The sequence below is a fragment of the Sphaeramia orbicularis genome, chromosome 3 (assembly GCF_902148855.1).
Source record: "Sphaeramia orbicularis chromosome 3, fSphaOr1.1, whole genome shotgun sequence".
NCBI lineage: Eukaryota > Metazoa > Chordata > Actinopteri > Kurtiformes > Apogonidae > Sphaeramia > Sphaeramia orbicularis.
This window is the reverse complement of record NC_043959.1, coordinates 34877552-34902105: the sequence shown is the minus strand read 5'-3', so window position 1 is coordinate 34902105 and position 24554 is coordinate 34877552. Positions and strand designations below refer to the sequence as shown.

General features: G+C 36.2%; 1 protein-coding gene across 2 annotated transcripts in view; it reads right to left on the bottom strand.

Moving 5' to 3' along the window:
- The window catches only part of LOC115411198 (synaptosomal-associated protein 25-A-like), a 46255-nt gene that overhangs the window by 7323 nt on the left and 14378 nt on the right, over window positions 1-24554 (bottom strand). For both annotated transcript variants that reach the window (XM_030123197.1, XM_030123188.1), the window contains exons 2-4: window positions 20650-20756; window positions 17470-17511; window positions 5686-5734 (exon numbers count right to left, since the gene is read on the bottom strand). In XM_030123197.1, the coding sequence (XP_029979057.1) occupies window positions 5686-5734; window positions 17470-17511; window positions 20650-20721 (163 nt within the window). In that variant the 5' untranslated portion in view covers window positions 20722-20756. The remainder of the gene's footprint in view (window positions 1-5685; window positions 5735-17469; window positions 17512-20649; window positions 20757-24554) is intronic.

Below are 24554 nucleotides of genomic sequence, written 5' to 3'. Positions count from 1 at the left end.
GGATTTCCTACATCTATCCAAAGGACACTAGTTTCCTAAGTATTTAATCTGAGTAGCAGCAACAGTACTTGTGCTGCATCTGTGCATGACGATGCTAACTTGGTCACTTTTTAAATAATTTCGCACAAGAGAGTGATATTAAGGAACATTTTGTATTGGATACTTCCTCGATGACACAAACCTTAGAAATGACAACACAGACTAAAGTGGATGAGAAAACGACCAAGACCAGATCAAAAAAAATTTGAGAGTGCAGAAAGAAATGCACAAAATGTCTGGAAATATGATACCTGAACAGTGGATTAAAGGACGAATCTTGTTATGAAGGTGATGTAAAGCATCATCTAGATGCATGAAGTCACCCTGCCTACCTTGCTCAGATGGTCAATAGGAAACAGAGCTATAAAAAGCCCTGATTCAAGGTCAGAGTCTCTCTCTCTGCCGGGTTAATGGTTATAGGACAGGACATGAAAGGCAGCAATCTTCATCAGTGCAAAAGGGCATTTTGTCTTTAGGTTTAATTAGTCTTACTGTAAAGTAGTGGAGAATATCACAGAAACCAGGGATGATAATGGAAGTGATCTACAACCAAGAACAATTAGAAGTAAATTTTATTTGAGAAAAATCGTTCGATGCAGTCTTGAACAGTTTTGTACTCCTGAAAGCTGTGGAAGCATCTAAAATAAACTTCCATAATAGAGACATGGAGCTCAAAAGGGAAAGTGTCAAAAACATTATTTTACTTTCTTCTAATCCACTTGAAATTTGCTGTACTATGCAAAAAAAAAAAAAAAGCTACATGTCCCTCAGCTATCCCCCCAGGGCAAACCAACGGATCGAGCAGAGGGGGATTGTGTGTGAGAGTCAGACTGGCATTGTTTATCTCTGCTTCTGAGCGGCTACAGCAACCTTAACAACCTGACTCCGCCCCCCCGTCTGGAGATTACAGTGCGAGGGAAGGGCATGCCCTCCCTTGTCTCCCATGTGTAGATGTTCAGTCACAGGTAAAATGCTTCAAATCACAGAGACATGAGCACAATCAGATTTGTGTGTCATTTTACATGCCACGCTAACATAATTTACAAGTGATAACATACAGTATAAGTTCAGATAGTGATGTACAGGGTGGGGAAGCAAAATTTACAATGAACATTTAGTTGTTTTTTCTCAGCAGGCACTACGTCAATTGTTTTGAAACCAAACATATATCGATGTCATAATCATACCTAACACTATTATCCATACCTTTTCAGAAACTTTTGCCCATATGAGTAATCAGGAAAGCAAACATCAAAGAGTGTGTGATTTGCTGAATGCACTCGTCACACCAAAGGAGATTTCAAAAATAGTTGGAGTGTCCATAAAGACTGTTTATAATGGAAAGAAGAGGATGACTATGAGCAAAACTATTACGAGAAAGTCTGGAAGATACTATTAAACAAGAATGGGAGAAGTTGTCACCCGAATATTTGAGGAACACTTGCGCAAGTTTCAGGAAGTGTGTGAAGGCAGTTATTGAGAAAGAAGGAGGACACATAGAATAAAAACATTTTCTATTATGTATATTTTCTTGTGGCAAATAAATTCTCATGACTTTCAATAAACTAATTGGTCATACACTGTCTTTCAATCCCTGCCTCAAAATATTGTAAATTTTGCTTCCCCACCCTGTACAGTATCATCTTCTCTAAGCTATTAACAAATTCTTTTTTTTTTTTTTTTTTTAGCTGTCTGTTACTTATTTGCTAGGGATGACTGGGCGAAAAAGAAAAAGCTGACACGTAAACCTAAATCATTTTTTCACATACTGTTCCCAAATGCCTCCTAGTGCTCAAAGCTATCTTGTTTAACACTAAAAAAAAGAAACACTGGAGGTCATAGAGCCTCCGAATCTGTAAAAAAAACTACCTCGTTTATCAAGTTAAGGTAATTATAGTTCCAACAGTACTATGAACTATGTATTACACGGCTTCTTACACATCTTAAGTCTGGAGGAGCTCCAACCAGCGCTGGTGGCTGCAACGTTACAAGTTGCCTGAAGCTCACAGATGCATCGAAGTAATCCATCAGCTGTGACTGAGATGTTATTCAGGTCAACATGCATGTAACAGCCAAGCAGGGAAGGACTCATTACAGCTGCAGTGACATCTCCACTACAGGTAATACATCACTGTAAGAACTGACACATGTGCTCCTGTACAGTAGATCTATGTCAGCATGCATGTGCACATAAAGGGCAAAGGGAGTTGTTACACTCCAGTTTACACCTCATTAGGGCTGTATTAATTACTACCTGCTATTTTTGGCTTGTTTTACACTAGCGTCAATGGTTTTTTGGTGTGTACAAATATATTAACCCTTTCATGCATGAATTGTGAGAACCTTAGTTAAGATTTTTTCTTCAGTGTTTTTATTCCTCCTTAGGCATGAAAAAAACAATGCGATCGAGTTTTTTTTTTCTATGGAGTTACAAAAATATCCATGCATTTAATTTTCAAAGTAAAGAAACGTGTTTAAAACCCAATATCAGAAAGTGATATGAAAACAATGAAATAAAAACATTTTTAATGATGCTAATCTGATGTCTTCTCGCATTTTAACATATTCTAATGCTAGTATTTACTCACTTCATGGAGATAATACGCAAAAAAAAAAAAAAAAAACCTTCTTGTCTAACAAATAACAATTGATTTACACTTAAACATGTTAGTGCAGATCAGGTTTATCAAGAACAGCAAAGTTACAGTAATGGTATGAATGTCAGTGTATGGGATGGTGCGTAAGTGTTCACTGTGTTGGCTGATATAGAACTAAAACATCAAAACCCATTAATATACAAGAGAACAGCTGGAGAAGAACTGTTCACTGGAGTGACCTATGCATGAAAGGGTTAAATTGCTATGAACGCATAACATTTTCTTTAAACTCCTACTCCCAACAACAGCTTCTGCAAAAGCGAGCGATCTCCAGTTAAAAATGGAGGTCAGCAGAGAAAAGCAGAGGCTGACGGGAAAGAAGAGAAGAGGCATGAAATGGAGAAAGAAGAGAAGCAGAGGAAGACAGATGGAGGATCAGGTATAGAGGACATTAGCTGGGAGGCAGAGGTAATTTAAATCTGAGAATTGATTGCTGTCCTATGATAACGGCAGTGAGCTTTGCACTATGGCAGCCGTTCCTCTGGAGGGGAGAAGGGGAGGGGGGAGAGACAGAGGGGATCTGTTCCTTTGACAGGCCAATTAGGCTGCTCTTTCGTGCATGCTGCTAAGCACAGGCCTTCGGTAATATACATACAAAGACACACACCTTCTCCAAACATGCTATATATAGTTATAATGACTATACAGCTCTGGGAAATCATTAAGAGACTACTAGAAAAAAATTAAGAGACCACAGTTTTACCTTTTGTATGTTTAGGTTTGATTAAAATAAAATAACTATAATACATAAAATATTGATATCAAATTCCAAATAAAACATTGTCACTGCTTAACCTTCATAGACCGAAACCTCCACCAGCAAGAAAAAGCATCTCCTGATCTAAAATGTTTAATAGCTTTTGATCCAATAATCCTATCCTTCAATTATCTAAATAATTGAGGTAAAATTTTTCAACTTTTCAGCAGCATCAGATGTGTCTCCGTAGGGAATGTGGAAACACTTTTGACATCTGCGGCATTGATTCACCAAAAACCAAAGTAGACTGACAAATGACAGTAGTTATTGACACTTTCATGCTCAATTAATGATGTACGAGGGCCGTTCAATAAGTTCATGGCCTCACCCAGAACAGAACAACACAGACTGATAATTTATATTTTATTTTTCAACATAATCTCCATTTACAGCAATGCACTTGGTCCATCAATGTTCAAGCATCACTATCCCATCACGAAAGAATGTATTACCAGCAACATTTGTATTATAACAACCAGTATTTCTGGGTGAGGCCATGAACTTATTGAACGGCCCTCGTATTAATATATGTGTATATATATATATATATATATATATATATATATATATATATATATATATATATATATATATATACTTTTCTTTTTTTTTAAAAAGCCATTTTTTCTACAGTTTTTAGTGTTGTGATACATAACTTTTGAATTTACCCTGAGATTTTAAGAACATTTATATGATCGCAAAAATAAAATATAAGGAAAAGACCAGATTTTCACTGAAAAATGCAAAATGTAGAGGGCAAATGGTGATAAATTACTTAGCGAAGGTTAGATGTAGAAAAAAATTCATTCAGGAGTTTCCACAAAAATAGCTCTAGTTGTTTAAGGGTTAAAGAACCCCCAAAAATCAATTGTTTTCAGATCTTAAATAATGTAAAGGCACCCAGTTCGTATTCTTTTAACCACTGTGTGGTGTTCAGATTTTTGTTTGTCAGCCAGTGTTCATGGATGCGGTGGACCCACTGCATTTGTGGGTTTTTAACATAATCAAACAATTTAATGTAAAACTACTTAACAAATGTTTACTTCATCCCAATTACAAGAAACATAGAATGCATATATGTTTATTATTTGCCTTTTACCTTTGCTAGATCACATTTATGAATTTAAGTGCTACTAATTTTTAGTTTTTTTGATAGATATGAGAGAAAAAAAATCATAAAAAATAACTACTCATCATTTTTCTTTTAAAAAAAAAATAAAAATGGGTCCCAAAGATGCAAACACCATAAAAGGGTTAAACAACACAGTAACAGTTATTTAACTAAGAGTTCAGAGAATGCTATTTGGTGGACTAACCCTCATTGCCAATCAAAATGATCATGTCAGTCTTTCACATCGCTTTTGGGAACATTATGTCAGTATGCAGTAGCTCAGCTGTGTTTGATGGCTCGTCCACATTCCACATGCTTTAGAATTTGCTGTGGTCTCTTATTTTTTTTTGTTTCTCTTCACTAACTAAATGTACCTACCATACATCAGCTGCTTTAACGGAGGTGTGAACACATACATATCTTCCCTTCAATTCCAAACAAAAGCCCGATTATACAATGTGTAGATAATTTCACACAATTTTCTCAGGTTTTTCTTTTTTTTTTTTAAGCTTCTGTTAATCCACAGAAGACATCAACTAACTTTTTTGCTGAGAAATAATGCTTGTGATAAATAATGAACTCAAGGCAGTACAAACTAGAGAGGACAGTGAGAGAAAAATAAGTAAAAAAAAAAAAAAAAAAAAAGAGAGAGAGGTGTATGTAACTGTGTGTTTTACCAGTTAAACTGATCAACCCCTCACACAAAGGAGAACGTATTAAGTCTATTCTAAGAAGCAGTGATGGTTGACCTTTGACCTCACACAGTCAGTCAGGAGTGTCCTGGAAAACATGTCAACCTGGTTAAAAAAACACTAATGTATTTATATCATTAAGCAGTTTATATTTAACTGCATAAAATATTAGCAAAATGTACATATCTTCTGTCAAAGGCTAAAAATATCTAATATAATAACATTTACTCCAGCTACAGCTACAGATTCATGTAAGGTGTATCAGCAACTCACAAAAGCTGCTCTTCTTTAGCAGTTATAAATCAGTAAAGTCCATTTTCCTCTCTTCGCTCTCTTATTATGGCGGTTAAAATAGCAGTGATAGACAATCAGAGACAGTGAAAACAGATGTTAGTGACAGTGGTTAGTGATCTTTCCCTACTAACTTACCTCCCTGCTCATCCAACATGACCAGAGTCCTGATGCCAGCATCTTTACTCTAACAAACAGAAAGAAAGAGGAAAAGAAGGGAGAGGACAAAGAGGAGGAAATGCAAGAAATGAGTGAAGGTCAACAGAGCAGAACTGTCAGAACAGCAGGGATGAGTCAAATTACAATTAGAAAACACTTTGTTGACTGAACCCTTCTGGAACAGGGGTCTAACTTGAAAAGGAAAGCAATCAGACAAAAAATACGAGAGGATTTCATTTGATATTTGACCCAAGAAATAGAGCAAAGTCATTGAAAGAAAAGGATACACAGAAAATAAACACTGCTTTTAATAGGAGGATATATCAAACTGTGATGCAGAACTGCCCTTTATGAAAAGATAACTGAAAAATTATAGCTTTAGTTTGTCCTAAAAAATAAACCAGTGTGTGAAAATCAAAACTGTTTCCAAGGTACATGTAACATGGCAACAATGACTAGTGTCAGCGAAGTAAAACACCTTTATTTAGCTCTTTTGTTATAAAGCACTTCGTGATCGTATCTGTGAAAAGTGCTATAGAAATAAAGTTTACCTTCTTACTATTAAACCATGAGGCATGAAAAACAATATCAAATGTTGTGTAACCTCAGTGAAATCAAGAGAAAATCATCAGAGAAAGCCTAAATCTGCCACAAATTATATTGATGCATAAAAGATTTTCTGGATAAAGTCATCCACCAAATGGCATGTGCTATATTTGCTATGCTCACTGGGCTGGCACCAAAGACTTGTTGACAAAGCTCCAGTAATGTAACATTCTGATCTGGCATTCAAACTTGGCACACACTCACACATACACACACACATGCACACATGATGTACACGCACACCGTGGACATGTTATTCCTCAGAACTTCATCACGTAGTGATACACTTCAGTGGCAACAGTATCCACATTAGCCACTGTGCACACAGTGAACCAACAGCTTTATGTTCTCCTCTGATAGATATTAAAGTCCATGGGCCGTTCAGTTCATGCATCAGCTATTTTGGATCAAAGTGTGCTCTGACCTTCTTGGGTCGCTGAGAGATACGAAGCAGGACTGGAGGCCAGTTAGACATGACACTGATATTAGTATCAATCAAACGGAGCATGAAAAGTCTGCCAGAGGCCATGGATCACTATCACGATGAAGTCAGTTGTTGAAGGGAAAGAAAATAGAACCATTTATATGTCTGAGGAAAACATGATAATTATGGCACAAAATGTCAGCAGGTAAATGTGTTTATATATAATGAATCAACTGCTTGTTAATTAATTAGGAATCTTTAGAAACCACTTAATGTAAAGTGAGGATGTCATAAAGTTTGCACAAGCCTTTTCACACTTTCACTTTTTTTTATTATATCCTCCCAAGTGTAACTGTTTACACCTGGCATTAGAATGTGTCTCCACATGCTTCTCATATCACCACTTTGGACCGATCTCACTTCTCCACTCCATGTGTAAAGCACAGCTCACAGCTCTCATTTCAGGTTTAACAGGCTAGATTTGTAATGTAATTCACTGAGAAGTCTTTATTTACAGTATTGTACAGGAAGCTCTTTTAGAGGTAGTTCTTTAGTTCTTTAGCAAGTGTCTTTTAGAGTATCTACTAACCTTAATGTCAACCTGGCTACTAACCCACTGCTGTGTTGTGGGCTGTCTGTTTTTTGATTAATAAAGTATCTATCTATCTATCTATCTATCTATCTATCTATCTATCTATCTATCTATCTATCTATCTATCTATCTATCTATCTATCTATCTATCTATCTATCTATCTATCTATCTATCTATCTATCTATGTGCAGCTTTAAATGTGGTTCTTGTCTGTAACTGTTACTGTATGTGGCGACACTGTGAGTCAATCAATACACCATAAATATCAATAAGACAACTCTGACCACTCCATTTGTTTTATTGATTATGCAACAGCAGATACTGCATTTGCTCACAAGTAAAAAAAAAACAAAAAAACAAAACTGTCGGAGTGTTGTGCAGGTGCATTCAGGGAACACTACATGTATGACATGCTATTATACCTTTACAATGATCTTTAAGGCACTGATATGATGCTGTTGATGTGCTGAGTTTCACTTACACTGCACATAATGTATTCCTGTGCAGATGGATATTTTGTGCCAAAATGTCTCAGACCACCCCAGAATGAGACTGGGGGTCAGTGCATCATCATGTATCTTGAGTGTGTTCACACCTGGCTTTAAAGGTATCCACATCTGACTAATGCAAATACCAGGACTGAACTGGTCCTCAGATACAGGCAGTGTCTAATGAGGTGACACTTCCCAGAATACTTTCCTACAGAGGAAATGAAAGTGGAAGGTGCTTAAAACCTTTGAAAAGATTAATAAAGTCATTTCATCTCAGTGGCTATACAGCAGTGTTGACCTTTTGCCCATTTTGTACATTTTGCACACATTAATACTATGTTCCTATCAGTAATAATTATAGGATTTATCAGTTGGCTGTGCAACAAAAATAGAAAAAAAGCCTACAAATAAATTGATTTTCCATTGGACATATGAGCAAAACTTTATCAATATTTTCTAAATGTCAAAAAAACAGAACTGTGAAATGTCATTTTTTCCATTGTATCACAAATGTGATGATTTGTTTATTTATTATCGTGAGATGACACAAAAAGTCATTCCATAAAAATGGCGATGAACATAAATCATATTGATTTATAGATATATTCATTATTCTTATATATTACCCCTCTATCTTGTACAAAATTAAAAAATGATTTGGTTTCCTGGTGTGTCCACACATACCGCGCCATGTTTCCTTTAAAACTCTTCTTCTTCGCTTGTTGTAACATCCGTCAACATCCATTTTTTTCATTCACGTGACTCATGATTCGTGCAATTTGAGGGTCAATGGAAAATGACTATAGATAATGATAGCACGATATAAAGAAGATTAGAAAAAGCTAAAAAGCAAGACAGGGTTCCTACAGGTTTCTACAAGTTACATTTTTGAGACCTTTTTAAGAATACCTAGAACAGAATTTAAAGCCTATGTCAAGGCCATACTGGCAAAAATGTATGGCTCCTAGAATTTAGGAAAATGTATTTATTTACTCCAACACATTGATTCCTACCATTCAGAGTCATTTCTCACTGGGGCCTGCAAAGGTACTGATAATTGGTTCCTAATTTCAAAATAAATGATCAGGTTGGAACAGGTGGAACTGAGTCATCTAACATTACTTTCTTTGCAGTTTGCACATTTAACAGACACATTTAAACACAACACAGCTAACACGTTCATGGCAACATAACTTAACACCTACCATATCAAATGTCATACCTTTTAAAGGCTTTTTTAAGGTATCAAATGCAGATTTGTAAACTCAAGACTTTTAAGACTTTTTAAGCCCCCACAGGAACCCTGCATAGAAAGGCAACATGAGGCGTGATGACATTTACACCTAGACCTTGTTAGCTTCCTATTGATTTTTCATTGTCATCCTCTTCACTGTCTACTGGAATCTGTTCTAATTAGGTCACTGTGAAGACGACTGCACCAGTGTGACCCATGTGTTAACCTACTCCGGCGCTGCAGCACTGAAGACCACATTAATTACATATTCATTGTAAGCTCACACATTTGTAGCTTTAATAAGAACATCACCTTCACGTTAATTGTCTTTTGTTAAATGAACAGCAAGACTGCCTGTCAATGAAACAAATTAAGGAAAGCATTGAGAAAGAGAAGGGAATTAAGACTGAGATAAGGAGGTTATTTACCTTTGAGACAGTTGCATATTACACTGACATAAATGACAGGTAACCAGACCTGTTAATCTCAATATTGTATGAAATGGTTTCTAGTCATATCATTCTAATATCATATGATCCTTTCAAATGTAATCTGTAACTTTCTACTCATCAAAGTAACAGTTACCATCTGCTCCACAGGCGCATTGAATTGGATCGATGTCCATCACAGGCTGTTTTTAACTCTGTTTATCTTTCGCGCTGTGCAGTCTCAGTCCGTCCCTCTCTCATGTTCATCTCTCTGTTGCTTTTTCATTTCTATCACCATCATTCTGATCGGCTTTCCTCTCCTTTCGTTGTGCAGTGCCAGGCAGTTTCTCATTTCTTCTGTGAGAAGATAACAGCGTTCATATGAACTTTAATATCTGTGGATCTTTGTTGATAAAACCTTTTTTGGAAAATGTGTCTCACTATAAAGAGAATTCATTATATTGCATCTTTCCTTTGCTGACGCACATGTAATATGCTCTATATTATATTTTTATTTATTTATTTATTTATTTATTTATTTATTTATTTATTTATTTATTCATTTATTTACATATAACAGAATGTTTTTCACAAGATGTAGGGATAAGAGTTATTAAATATCATCATATGTTCATATGTTCACTGTTGTTTATGGATATATCCCTTCTTTGAGTTATTTATTATTTATTTATATTTGTCCAGCACAATTAAGAAATGCATTATATATGTATTTGTGTGCATGTATGTGTACTCGTATGTTGTATGTATATGTATAAACATATCTATGTATGTATGAGTGTGTCTGTGTGTGAATAGATATATAAATATAAAAGAGTAATGTAAAAGGAAGAGGGAGGTAAATATATATTATTAATAATATTTTATGGAGAGGGTGTGGGATTAAATAAGCTGCACTTCTTCCCACCCCTTTTTGTGCATGTAAATGAAACTATTGTGCTGTTCTTCTCTCTAGGATTTAATTAATAAGATTAATTTAAGACTTAATAATTTAATAAAAGACTAATACAGGATTTAATAATAACATATTATTATTTATGTTTTGCTTATTTATATTGTTAAATTTCATTGTATGTTCGGAATTAATCACTAAATCAGAATCAGAAATCAGAATCAGTATACGGGCTTTACTGTTGTGGTACATTTCTGCATATAGTAACCGCATTAGTGTTTAGTCTTATGTTATTAAAATACCTTAAGGAACTTAAAATTAGGACTTATTCTTATTCTTATTCTGTTGTTTGGTGCTACATCAGATATGAGAGTACAGGTCCAGTACATTCAATTCTTAATAGTACTCTCAGTCCTGCAGCCTCATCCTTGTAACTCATTTTATATGTGACACAGCAACAAAACAAGAGTGAACCAGGTGATGGTAGAAGGAGACGGACTTCCCGCTATCGTACAAATGAAAGGTCATGTCTCACACTGGAGCCGGAGATGAGTTATGGGTCACATTTGCATGAGACAAGGACATATTACATCATTCAGTGGGAGTGCATCTACTGTCTGGACATCGTTGACATTTTTAAGGACAATAAAGTGACAAAAGACATCGGTAGTGGTGGTGTCAATATTAAATTGCAAAGATATGAATTTAACATGAGCTGATTTCACTTTGTTGCCCTCCATGCATTTCAAATAAGAAACCGTGCATAATGCTTACATTACATTCAGGTATTAGGCTGATGAGCTCTACACAGCGACTTAGACTTAGGGATGTAAGCTTCAATTACTTTCTCATCAATTGTACATAAAAACATAGTGGAGAAATGAGGAGTGACAGTGTGGGTGTGATCTTTAAGGGATCATGTCAGAGAACGCCAGGGAAAGGTTGTGCATCAATTCAACGCAAATCAGCTTTATTTTTCATGTTATTTTTGAAATGTTTCATTATTTCATGCATGTATAATATTGCATTTTCCTGATATATCGCTCAACATGCATAATTTTTCACAGCAATTTAAATTTTGTAGGTCTTTGCCAGCAGAGTACTAAAACTGGTAACAAACTTCTTTAGTGTGGGTGTTTATTTGTGTGATTTTTAATAATTTCCTTCCCTTGAAACGTCCATAATTCATTCAGATAGCTGCCGTATTGTTCCAGCTTTAGAGAAGACTCCTCAAAAAGCAGATTCCATCACTGTCCTTGATTTGAGTAGCAGTAAGTAACTCCTTAAAGTCATGTGTTTTTAAGATTTCTTATCTGTGGCAGTGCATTATCAATCCTGCTCAGGCCTAAACAAGAGTGTATCACTGCACAGATCTGAGAGAGATCACTGGGCCACCGTGCCTCCTGCCTCCACTTATTCAATTAACAGTAAGCACTAAGCTTCACTATAAGCCCTTTTAATGCAGAGGTCATGAGGTAACGGCACATGCTTTCAGGTTCCTACTCAAAGGAAACGTGTACAGTCACGTTCATGGCACTACCACATAAGGAAAAAAAAATATCATGACAGAAGACCGAAAAGAACTGAGACCAGGGCTGAGAGTCATGGTTATACATGTCTGTCCTGTGTTTTTCTTTAATGTCGTGGTTTGGCAACAAAATGATGAAAGAGAGGAATTGCTTAAACCAGACAATGGAGGTTTTTATTTTTATTTTTAATTTTTCTATTAAGTTTCCATTTTAATAAACATACAATCATAAAAAACCATATAACACTCCAAACAAACTAAAAATCCTTCTACAGTGGGGGTTTTTAGTTCTAAGATGCAGGACCAAGTGTTATAAAAACAACTTTGTCCTTGTTGTTATTGTCGAACTGAAGAAGCTGTAGCAATATTTACATGTACAATTTATTTTACTGATTTATTCTTGTTCTTTTGTCTACTTCATTATCATGACTTTTATTCAACATGTCACATTTTTGAGTCATTTTGGGGGCAGCCGTGACCTAGAGGGCCGGAGGATCGGCTTGTCACCAAAGGGTCACCAGTTCAATTCCCCATAACAGCAGAGGAATTGTTGGCTGATGTAGCCTTGAGCGAGGTACTTGTGTGTGGTGTGTTCCTGCATGTTTCAGGTAGCGAAGAGTTAAATGCATCCTAATTTCAGTCTCTATGTAAAATATACTGACAAATAAAGATTCTTAATTATTTATTCATATTTGCTTCTTTTTTATGTCCTGACTGGTGGAGCTTGGAGCACTGTTTATCATGTTTCATTATGTACCAACTAGTGCTGGGCAGCAATTAAAATTTTTAATAGCAATTAATCGCATGAATTTCTGTGATTAATCGCATAGTTATATTGGGGGGTGGGGGGTCGCCGGCATCAACAGCGTGTATTGCCTTTAAGTGATATTTCAGACTTGAAGTACTCCGGTGATAAAAAATAATTCCACACTACAGTGCTTCCAAACAACTTTGTCCTTCTCATCCCCACCATCTGAAGACATTTCAAATGAAAATGTCCATGGAACAGACCAGTACTTTTCTCCATGTTTATATCCACACCAGTTTATTTCCGCTTGTGAGTGACTGACAGGAGTCCTCAGCCCACTACTCAGCACTAATACTAATAAGCTCAATAATATGGGATGTTCAGTTATTAAAAACAAGCAAAGGGGGCCCTCTAATGGTCGGAATAAATTGCACTAACCTATGTTTTGTCCTTGCGGTGTTCCCGTAGTCAGTTTGGACATAAGAAGGAACTAACAGACACGTTTCTTTCGCTCTGTTTGTATGGCCCCAAAAACATTTGCCTGTGAGTATTTTATGTTCAGTTGTTGTCAGAATGAATAGTATCAAATATCTCTGATGTGAACCTTTGTTGCTGGATAGAAAGGCGTTGTAAAACTTAAATTAATCTGTAAATGCTAATCGTTAGCGTGTCTATGGATTTTCCCATTCAAGTTAGCTTCTAGCTAATTGCATTGTAAATAAGTACAGGTTAGTTCAAAGGCTGGCATATTATACCTAAACACAACCAATGAATTTACATAAACTTAGCATGAGCCTGCATAAAGAATTAGCAACCCATCTCCGACTGCTAGCATAAACGAATTAGCTTAAACATGTTAATAACACATTGTAATAAACACATCCAAAATAACGTCATAAACATGTTTCTGCTTGCATGCATGTTTTGCATGTGAAATTATTTAGCAAACAACAAAATGATTGATACATACAGGCGTCGCTTCTGCAGGACTTAAAGTTTGATTCAGTATTACTTGGAAAGTTCGCTCACTTTTCTCCTCTCAGCTACACCAGCTCTTGGTGCATGTGGAGCACCAAAATAAAAGCATGAGTTTCAAAATAAGAGTCCATATGGATAAATGAACTAGGACTTGCTTGAAAGGCAGAACGGCATTAACGGGAGATTTAAAAAATTGTCAGCATTATTTAATGAATGTGTTAACGCGGTAATAACGCGTTAACTTGCCCAGCCCTAGTACCAACATATTCTATTATGTTACATAGTTTATTTTAAACTGTTACTCATAAAGTTGGAAAAATTTTGTTTTCAAACACATTCCTCTTTTTATTCCTATTTATACACATCAGTAACCCCCTTTGAACAGGTGCAGTGATCACATAGTTATGGGTGTTAATATTGTATATTGCATAATGATATGACATGTAATATGATCGAAGAAATTATTTATTTATAATAATACTAAATATAATATGTATTACGTCTTACTAAGGAAACAGCAATAATAAAAACTTTTCCATGACATCACTCACTTTTGAAGAACAGCACCATGCGTGCTGTGTTTTCTATTACCATGTTTTTTTTTCTTGTTTTTTCTTTTTAGTTTGTAATGTATGTATGTGTAAGGCTCAAAAGTAAATATTATGTTAAAGGAATATAAGGTTTAACAATGGAGTAAATTACAGGGAATAAGTTAATTCAGGTATTTGTTAAAAAAAATTATTTACAGTGTTTACACAAATAACTATTTACATTTATGATGCAGAATAATTATTTACACATATACACATCTAATTATTTTAATTTGTTGTCTATAAGCAGCTAAAATAACTTGTTGAATGTGCCTTTCTAAATCACTTCACATTTACTGAGCTAGGTACTGTTAGTTCCTGATTGGCTGGTTCGGTCATGTGAGATGATGTTTCAGGAAATGTTGTGGTGGCTGTTACGGTACGTGTAAAGTAAAGTACTGTTGTAAAAAGAAATCTGCCTCCATCCTGCAGTCTCATTTTATACAGAATGAACTATTAACCACCAACGAACCCTCATGTTACATATGTATTGTATAATTTTATGCATGTACTGGACCCCAGGAAGAATAGTGGTAGCACTGGCTGCAGCTAATGGGGATCCTAATAAATATACACATATACTGAGTCCAAGTTACACTTAGTCAAGAATAAATCATAATCATTTGATGAGAAAAGGTATAAATATTTTATTCCAACTTTATGGGCAACAGTGTATTTGAAAAATAAATATTTCAAATAATACTCTGCTGCTTATATTCAGTCTTTTTAAGTGCTTTGTTTTCCCTTCTTGCATGTGAAACAGATATAAGTGGAAAATAGACAGAAACAGACATGGATTCAGAATATGACACAGAACGGGCTAATACTGAACAGAACTAGCTTGTATGGAAGTTACAAATGACAGAAGAAAATGATGAAATGTGATTAAGAACAGTATGGTTACTTTAAACTTACAGAACTACTACTGTACTGTGACACCGTTAATGTCTCAAGTCAGAGAATAACAACCAAAGCTGACACAGTGAACATTTATAACTTGTCTGTGGCCCTGTTTTTCACTTGTTTCAACTTGAGAACTGTCAGGGAGGAGCATCATAAAGAACCAGACGATGAGCTAACAAAGCCCCAGGACATTTCCAATTGGTATACCAGCTGCTGAAAGGAACAAATTGCTTTTCCTTGGCATTATCTTTAAAGGTCACATCTCCTGCCACTGCGTCTGCGTAAAGGCCTGTCTGTCGGGTAAGTCACTGTTCAGGTCAGCGTCAGGTCTGTCAGGTCCCTCAGTGGTTTGGCTCATTAAGACATTGGAGTGGGTTTATGGGTTCGAGTGGGGAAAAAGAAGGAAGCAGACTCATACTTGCAGCTTAGACAGTTATTTATATAGTAGAGTGACTGGGAAAGAAAAAAGATTTGTAGTCCTATATCACAAAGAATTATTATTATGAACGCAGCAGACTAAACTAGAGGGCAGTCCTTACTTGTTATGCAAGGTTCATTTTTTGTTTTAGTGTCCTATCTATGAGGACACAAGGAATGTCCTCTGTTCCTCTATTCACATTCAGTTCTTTTAACCAGATATTTGCAAACACATACAGTTATACCAAGCATATTAACCCTCCGGTATCCGGTCCAGCAAGGCCCTTACTAAGCACAAGTGTGCCATTTTGGCACACTTGTGGAATAATGTCAAAAAAATTTTCATACAGTTTGTTTTTAATTCTTTTACACTTTTTTCTATTGCATCAACTTGAGCCATAAATAAAAATACCAAATACTCAATAAGTGTCACATTTTTTAACCCTTTAAATGCTTAAAATGTTTGTAATGTAAACAAACCATTTTTTTGGATGCAAAAAAACCCCCCAAAAATTATTTTTTTCAATATACTACATAAAAAGTGGATTACATATTATTTGATTTTTGCAGCCTGGCATATGTCAATGATTAACTCCAACATTGGTTAATTTGCATTATTATTTTTGGCGCTAGGTCAAATGTTCAAAAATACTAGCATCTGTCACCAAGTGTGCGTAAAATGCACACCTATAAATCAAACTATTAAATATTATATATTGATTTATTTTTCTGCTCTAATTTGATTTTATTTTTGTAAATCAAGGTCAGCCCTAATCATACATATCAAATGGAAGAAATAGTGCGTTTTAGGCACACTTAGGAGACAGATGCTAGTTTTGTAATTTTCTTTTGTTTACAATGTGCACATTTTAGTTGGTGGCCAGAACTTTAAAGATCACGCAAAAATGAACAACTTTTGAATTCTAACTTTATTTAAATTGTGAAAAATAATATGACGTTTTTTAAATGAAATGCGAAGTGTGCCTAAAAGGCACACCCGGATACTGGAGGGTTATTTGCACCTGTGAGAGTCTGGTTTTGACCGGCTCTATATGTAAAGTGTCATGAGATAACTTTTGTCATGATTTGGCATTATATAAATAAAATTTGATTCGATTTGATCTGTGTAGTATTGTATTTGTAGTAAATCATACTGTAACCGTACTGTATTCTATTGTGTTTTGCATTTTCATGTATTCTTATATAAAGTGGTGGTTTTGTGTTTTCTAGTTTTCACTTTTCACATACAACTTAAACAAGGGCTACATAACTTATATGCTTTTATGTTTTTACTCCATTTCTCTCTGTATTTTATGTATTTTATTATGTATTTACCTGTTTTATTATGCTTCTATTGTTTTATTATTCATTTATTTGCTCTGGTTTTATTACGAAGCATTTTCTGACCAATCTGTGGAAGGTGCTACATAAATAAATCTTACTTATTTACTTATTCATTTTCCTGTCTTCTCTGTCAGAAGTAGAGCAGAGGTGTTTTGCTTGGGGTCAGTCTGTTGAGGAACTGTTAATTTTGTAAAGAAATATACGAGTTTTTGTAGTTCCGCTTCTGATGTCCTACAAAGTCATGACAAAGAATCCTTCAGTCAGTATATAATCAATGACACCTGCCTGTTAAGTCCACCATTAAACCTCTACAGATGGCCACTGCACTCCATGTTCACACCCTTTGGACACAAGTTCAGAGAGCAGCTAAACATATGGCTGCAATTCACAGAGCCTGTATGACGACTTCAAACCACTCTGTGGGACTGAAACGCAGATGTGTAACCATGCAATTAACGTGGCAGTCACCTAGAATATGTTGTTCTCCCACTGAAATGTACATTTTATTGCCTGTTGGCTCTGTGTTATATGTGGAAATCTGTTGTGTGTCACTGGTGCAATGGACTCACCTCCTCGACCAGAGCCAGCATACGCCGGGTGCTCTCCAGAGACTGTAGAAAAACAGAAAAAAGAGTCAAAATACACAAACTAAGAGAGTTTACATTAACAGGAAGTTAAAAAGTAAAAAAAAAAAAAAAAAGCAATAGCCCGTACATGTACTTTACAATGCAATATTTTAATAAAAAATGTAAAGATGTGCACTGCCAAGTCACAGAATGCCTTAATTTATTCACAATTATATTTAAAAAATGAATTATTTGTGTTGTTACTGTCAAGCAAATGCTGAATTAAGTGCAGATTGATCTGAATATAACACACAAGAACAAATGCAAAGGACTGACATAACTGGTATAGTAATAATTAAACAAATGCTGATCAGTTCCTCCTGTTCCTCCTGTGCACTTTATGAATAAAACTTTTTTTTAGTTATTTATAAGTAATTTTTAGGGGGGGTGTTACTGTTACTGTTATTGCTATTTTTTTATATCAGTATTTTATTATTTTTATTATTTTATCAGTAACTTATACTATTTTTACTAAATGCTGCTGACAGTTGGGGACCTGAGTACAATATTTTGTTTCTGTGTATTTTTTTTATATATATGCTGAAATGACAAATAAACTTGAATCTGAATCTGTCAATAATACAAACAAAACAAAATGATCCAAAAATCAGTAGAATGTCATGAAATTAAAAAAAAAAAAAAATGCTGCTCACACTTTGAAACTGATCCTTAACCAGTGGAATATTGAGTCAATTTTGCAATGACAGTCTACAAGGGGTTGACCTCCCATCTTCCTCTTCCCTCTCTTCCATCATCTCTTCTGATCTCCAGATTAATTTTTCTAAATTTCCACCCTCTGTGTCCAAACCTTCTCCTTTCTGCACTATCACCCTGAACTCTATTCATTTCTTAGGTCAAACCACCCCTTTTGATCCATAATCCTCAACTCCTGCTCCTCCTTCACCTCTGTGCTCCTCCATCCATCCATCCTTTTCCAACTGTCTCCATCCTTTTCTCCCAGTCACATCTGTGGAGCCCTTTTGGCCTTGCATTATCTCCTTGTGAATGTTTAATAACGCCATTTGAGCTGCTCTATTATTCTACCGTGCAGAATTATCTCCTCTTCCTGAGCTCCTCTCAGCTCATTAACATAGGCAAAGTTCTCCGTTCCTTAAAAAAGAGACCGTCTTGATGAAAGAGAACAAATCACCAAAACCAGGAAGGGTCGCATTAGAGCAGCTCTGTCTGTTAGCCTGGAGGCTTTGAGATATATTTCTGTCCTTTGGAGAACAGGTCATTTTGAAATGTCTTATGATGAAGAAAAAACATTTTAACTATGGGTCATGTGCTAAAGAGTTGTTTTACTTTGAAATATATGTTATTAAACACAACACATGAATAATTACAGTCTACTTTCTGGAGCTTGTGAACAAATTCAAGGCTGGAAAACCATAGAATAGAAAAAATAATTACACTGAACAAAAATATAAACACACCACTTTTGTTTTTGCTCCCATTTTTCATGAGCTGAACTCAAAGATCTAAAACTTTTTCTGTGTACACACAAGGTTTATTTCTCTCAAATATTGCTCACAAATCTGTCTAAATTTGTGTTAATGAACACTTCTTCTTTGCTGAGATAATCCATCCACCTCACAGGTGTGGCATATCAAGATGCTGATTAGACAGCATGATTTTTGCACAGGTGTGCCTTAGGCTGGCCACAATAAAAGGCCACTCCAAAATGTGCAGTTTTATCACACAGCACAATACCACAGATGTCACAAGTTTTGAGGGAATATGCAATTGGCATGCTGACTTCAGGAATCTCCACCAGAGCTTTTGCCTGTGAACTGAATGTTCATTTCTCTACCATAAGCCATCTCCAAAACTGTTTCAGAGAATTTATGAAGAAGACTGTGCAAGGAAAATGGTGGTCACACCAAATACTGACTGGTTTTCTGACCCCCCTGGACCACCCAATACAGTAAAAGTGCACATTTTAGAGTGGCCTTTTATTGTGGCCAGCCTAAGTCACACCTGTGCAATAATCCTGCTGTCTAATCAGCATCTTGATATGCCACACCTGTGAGGTGGATGGATTATCTCAGCAAAGGACAAAGGAGAAGTGCTCACTAACACAGATTTAGACAAATTTATGAACAATATTTGAGAGAAATAGGCCTTTTGTGTACATAGAAAAAGTTTTAGATCTTTGAGTTCAGCTCATGAAAAATAGGAGCAAAAACAAAAGTGGTGCGTTTATACTTTTGTTCAGTGTATATGTGAACAGTATTTGACAGCACAGTAAAGAATTAAGTGTCATATTTAATAGGACTGAGCCACTAATGGAAGCTTACCATCTCTGAATCAGGGCATTTTGTCAAGATAAGTAGAGTAGAGGCTAAATAAGAATATAACCAACAACCTGCAAAGTACTCTGCTAAAAAATAATGGAGACTGTGTGATCACAGCTAGAGACTAAAAAAATCTGTGTGAGTGTCACTGTCATCATGCAGTTATGCTCATTATTATTCTACATCACTGACAAGTAAGGAATAATAGTGTTCATTAGAATTAGTAGGTTCTATAATAACCTTATGTGGACACGTCTACTGGTACTGTTGATAGACTGTCGTTAAGAAACCGAAACCATCTAACACAGTCTTTGTCCCTTTAGCTCAGATCTGCGCTCATTTTTGTCACCAATACATAATGTGCACAAACCACAGTCTTAGTAACACCAGATATTTATGTGTAATATTGCAAATGTGAGTTTTAGGTTAATATGTCTTGGGTGAAAAGGTTCCATGTGAAAATCTAGGTGTTTTCCCACAAAAAATCTGAGCCAGGTTGTAGAGCACCTATCACATGATACCAGCAGAAACATGGAGCCGAGCTGGAGATGAAAATACAAAAGGTATGAAATTGGACTTAAATTCAAATCAGTCATATAAATGGTTTTGCTTTCCCTGATTATCGACTATTCATACAAATGTTCAGTCCAGTTCTCCCAGCGACCAGTATTTAAATGGCACATTTTCTTTCCCCAAAGGAAATGTTGTAATTTACCTTCATTTCTGTAATAATGCATGACTTTCCATATTTATGTTCTACTCGTATGTGTGTGTGTGTGTGTGTGTGTGTGTGTGTGTGTGTGTGTGTGTGTGTGTTGTACTGTACCTCATCAGCTATCTGATCTGCACGTGTCTGCAGGTCAGACAGCTCATTGCGCATATCTGCTTCGTCCGCCATGGTAACTGTGAAACTCCAACTTCAAACACGACGTACTGGTAGGAAAGAAAGACATAAAAAGACAGAGAATTTTACTTAGTGAGACAAATAGATTTACTCGATGTTACTGTGTTCAGCGGTGGAATACTGGGGCGGGTAAACATGACAAATTCATGGGGCCCAGCATTTGTGGGGGGCCCGTAGAGCAGTGGAGGGGGTCCAGTGGATACAGGTGAGAAGTTGTGAAAATTTTATGTCAAATCCGCTGCACAATACAGGCATAGAAGTCAGGAGTCGGATGTTGAAAGCATGTTAAGTTTCAGTTTCATTTTCATGCTGGTGTAAAGGACGTTATGTATGGACCACCCCCCAAAAGAGTCCACAACATTTACCTTTCATGGGGCCCACAATTGGTAGCAGCGCCCCTGGTGGAATATATTTAAGGTTTAAATCAGAATAATAAAGTCAAATCATCATCACGTTGCAGATACTAACAGATGATAAAAATGAACAGTAGCCTCCTTTGTATATTACCTGCTGTGTTGCTCTATTCACACTTGTTGCCACATTCATCAACCTGTATGAAAAATGCCACCATGCATCATCGAGGTTACAGGTTCAATTGCTCAGCACGCAGCTATTACTAAAGAGTCCTTCAGCAAAACACTGAAGAGGCTTTTATACAACTCACAATCCTTTCTGAACATTGAACTAAACTCTTGTCAAAGCACCACTTAACACAGTGTCCATGTTTTGGTAAGAGAGAGTAATGCTCAGTGTGGGTATGTCTGCAAAAAATCTATTATTCAAGGTTATTATTCAAGGGTAGAAGGTTTGAATTCTGCGCACTCAGTCATGTAAATCAGATAAAAAGGACCATCGAAAAGGAAATTAGGGTTTTAAGAGCATATCAAGAAAAATTAAGCTTTTACTTTTTTAATTGGACACAAAGTTTTGAGAAGTAAAAGGTAATGTATGATGTAAAAATAAACTAATTTTATTTACATCATAGAAGCCATGTAACTTTTCCCATTTGATTACTTTTCTTTCGAGCAGAACAATGATGCTGAAGGATCCTAAAGCCAAACTGTAGAGTGATATCGGAGCCTTTTTCTGATATCAGATGGAAAATTACTGAGCAGTTTCCAGCGCTAGAAGGTGTCCAATGACATCCCACACTGTTACCAAAAAGAATATGGACAGATGTAATTCCTCTAAGTGATATTTAATTACACATTATTGTCAGTGTCTTACTTTGTTATTTGATTAAAATGCTCAGCTTTTTCTCCAACACAACCTGCATGAACACACAGAAACACAACAGACTCTGGGTTCAGATCCTCAACCCTTTATAGTTCACTCATAGAAATATTCTGAAATTCAACATGTCAACCTTATTGGAGGACATAACACTTTATTATGTTTGTGAAATTTTTCCAAATTTTTCATGTAGAAAATCAAGGTCAATGAAGTTACCGTATTTGGTTCTTAAACCGCAAGTGGCAAATAAATAAATAAGTGGTGCCAGGCACAACAAACCCTGCCCCTCACATATATTGTAATTCCGTCAAGTGTAACGGCAGAGGTTTTGTTTTCATCGGAATTTGTCTGTCTGTTTGTTTGTCTGTTAGCAAGATAACTCCAAAAGTTATGGACAGATTTTCATGAAATTTTCAGGAAATGTTGATACTGGTAAAAGGAACAAATTATTAAATTTTGGTGGTGATCGGGGCGGGGGTGACACTGATCTGCCCTGGCAGAGGTCTGCACTCTCTGAGTACTTTTCTAGTTTTGGCATGGATCCAGCTGATGTCATCATGTCTATGCGTGTGGTGATGTCATCATATCAATGGCCTCTATACATGTGCCAAGTTTGAAGAAAATTGAAACAAAATTGATGTTTTTATAGACATTTGAAATTTCCCCCATTATAATTAAATAGGAGAAGAAAAAAGAATTTAAAAATTCATAAAAATTTTTAAGTTCGACCTACTTTTCCCAAAATGCAATGACATCTATTCTGGGTCACTGGTAATCAATAAACCCAATTTGGTATGAATTCAACCAATAGTTTTACTCCTAGAGTGTTAACAAACAAACAAACAAACTGAACCAAAAACAATACTCCTTTCCTCCCCTTCGAGGGCCAGGGTAATAAATAAGCAATAGGTCCAACAATTATGGTAAAAAATAAAGTTTCAGATAACCTCAATTAGAACCCTGCATTAGGTTTTGGCATTCAAACGATGATTTAGGAAAAAATTTGGAAGAAAAAGGAGATGTTTTAGAGGTTGCACAAGTTGCTGGAAGTTTCCTGGAAACTGACGAATTTAGCTGAGCTGACCTGCTCAGAGAAGCAGCAGTACTATCAAAACCAAGGTTTGTGTGCTTCATCTAGCAATATATGCATGAAGTAAGGCCGCCCACATCTGTGGTACTGGAGTGAAGAACTGGTTGGCCTGGCATTCTGTGACTCCAGTGTGACACCAGAGCAGAAGCAGCTGATGGTTCACAACATGATGGAAAATGAAGGCTCAGAGGTTCCACTAAAGCGTTGGGATGTCCTTAATCAAGCAGATTATGAAGGGAAGCAGATCAGTGATTTTCTCACCACCAGCACCATGCGTTTCTTTGAAACTTTGGATCTGCCACAAACATTCTTCAGAATTCCTCCAGAAGACTGGGCTGATGATGCAGACTTTCAGAAGGCTGATAAAACTGTGCATTCCAGAAAAGTTGTCAATGATGTTGCTGAAAGAGGGGTGGAGCTTATTCAAGACTTCAACTGTAGCCGAACAAAAAATGAAGATCACAAACAGTACTTGCTCCAAGTTGTCAAAGAACACAGGAACAGTTTTTGTAATTTCAATAAATCAACAGTGGTTGCTGGACTTTCTAAGGAACATTTTTTATGCAAATTGCAGTTTGATTTTGAGAATAAAATTACAAATTATTCTGATATGCCTTATTCATTTGGCTAGTTATGTTATAGTATATACAGCAATCTTCAAGTGTCTTGTGCAACCTCTAAATATTAATTAATTTGCATAAAATTTGGACTGAAGTAATTTGGCCAGATATGGAACCAAATGCAGGGTTCTAATCCAGAGAATCTTAAAAAAAAATTTTTTGGACCACCCTAATAAACAAATATAAAAAAAATATAAGAAAAACACCTGTAAGGTGAAAGGAACATGTATTTTATAACATTAGAACATCACTTTTAGAACACTAGACCAGCATAAGTGCTGATCCAGACCCCTGTCCACATCCACATTCTCCCTTTGAACATCATTCCTTACATCAGTACCATTACTTCATGGCACCTAACAAAGCAGGTCCACTCACTGTTCATGCAGAGGTGGACCTTACAGACCCTGTAGACCACATAAGACCTAAGATTGTTGACTCACTGTCCTCACTGGAACTGTTGCTGTCACTGTCTTGTAATGTATGCGGAAATTACCGAAAATAGTCACTTGCTCGATAGAGGGTTAAGACCCGTTAAGTTTTGTCCTCAGGGATCAACTGTGAACGGAGATAAATGACTGTGGAGCTTCATAACTGATGTTTTGAAGAAAAAGTTTCAGGACGGAGACAAGAGTCTATTTTTGCCGCTCTGACACGCTACCAGACTGTTTCATATATCCACACACTGTCGAGTACGGCCCATGAAAAATGTATGCGGGCTGACGGAGCTACACGCTGCTGGAAGGGACGAAGGTGACGACGGCCGAGGAGACAAGGAGAACCAGCTCAGCCTCTGTTTCCTTTGTTCCCTTTGCTTTCCTTGTCCTCCTTTACTCTGCCTGTGATTCTCTGAACAATGACGCTTCTAATGAGGTAAATAATCT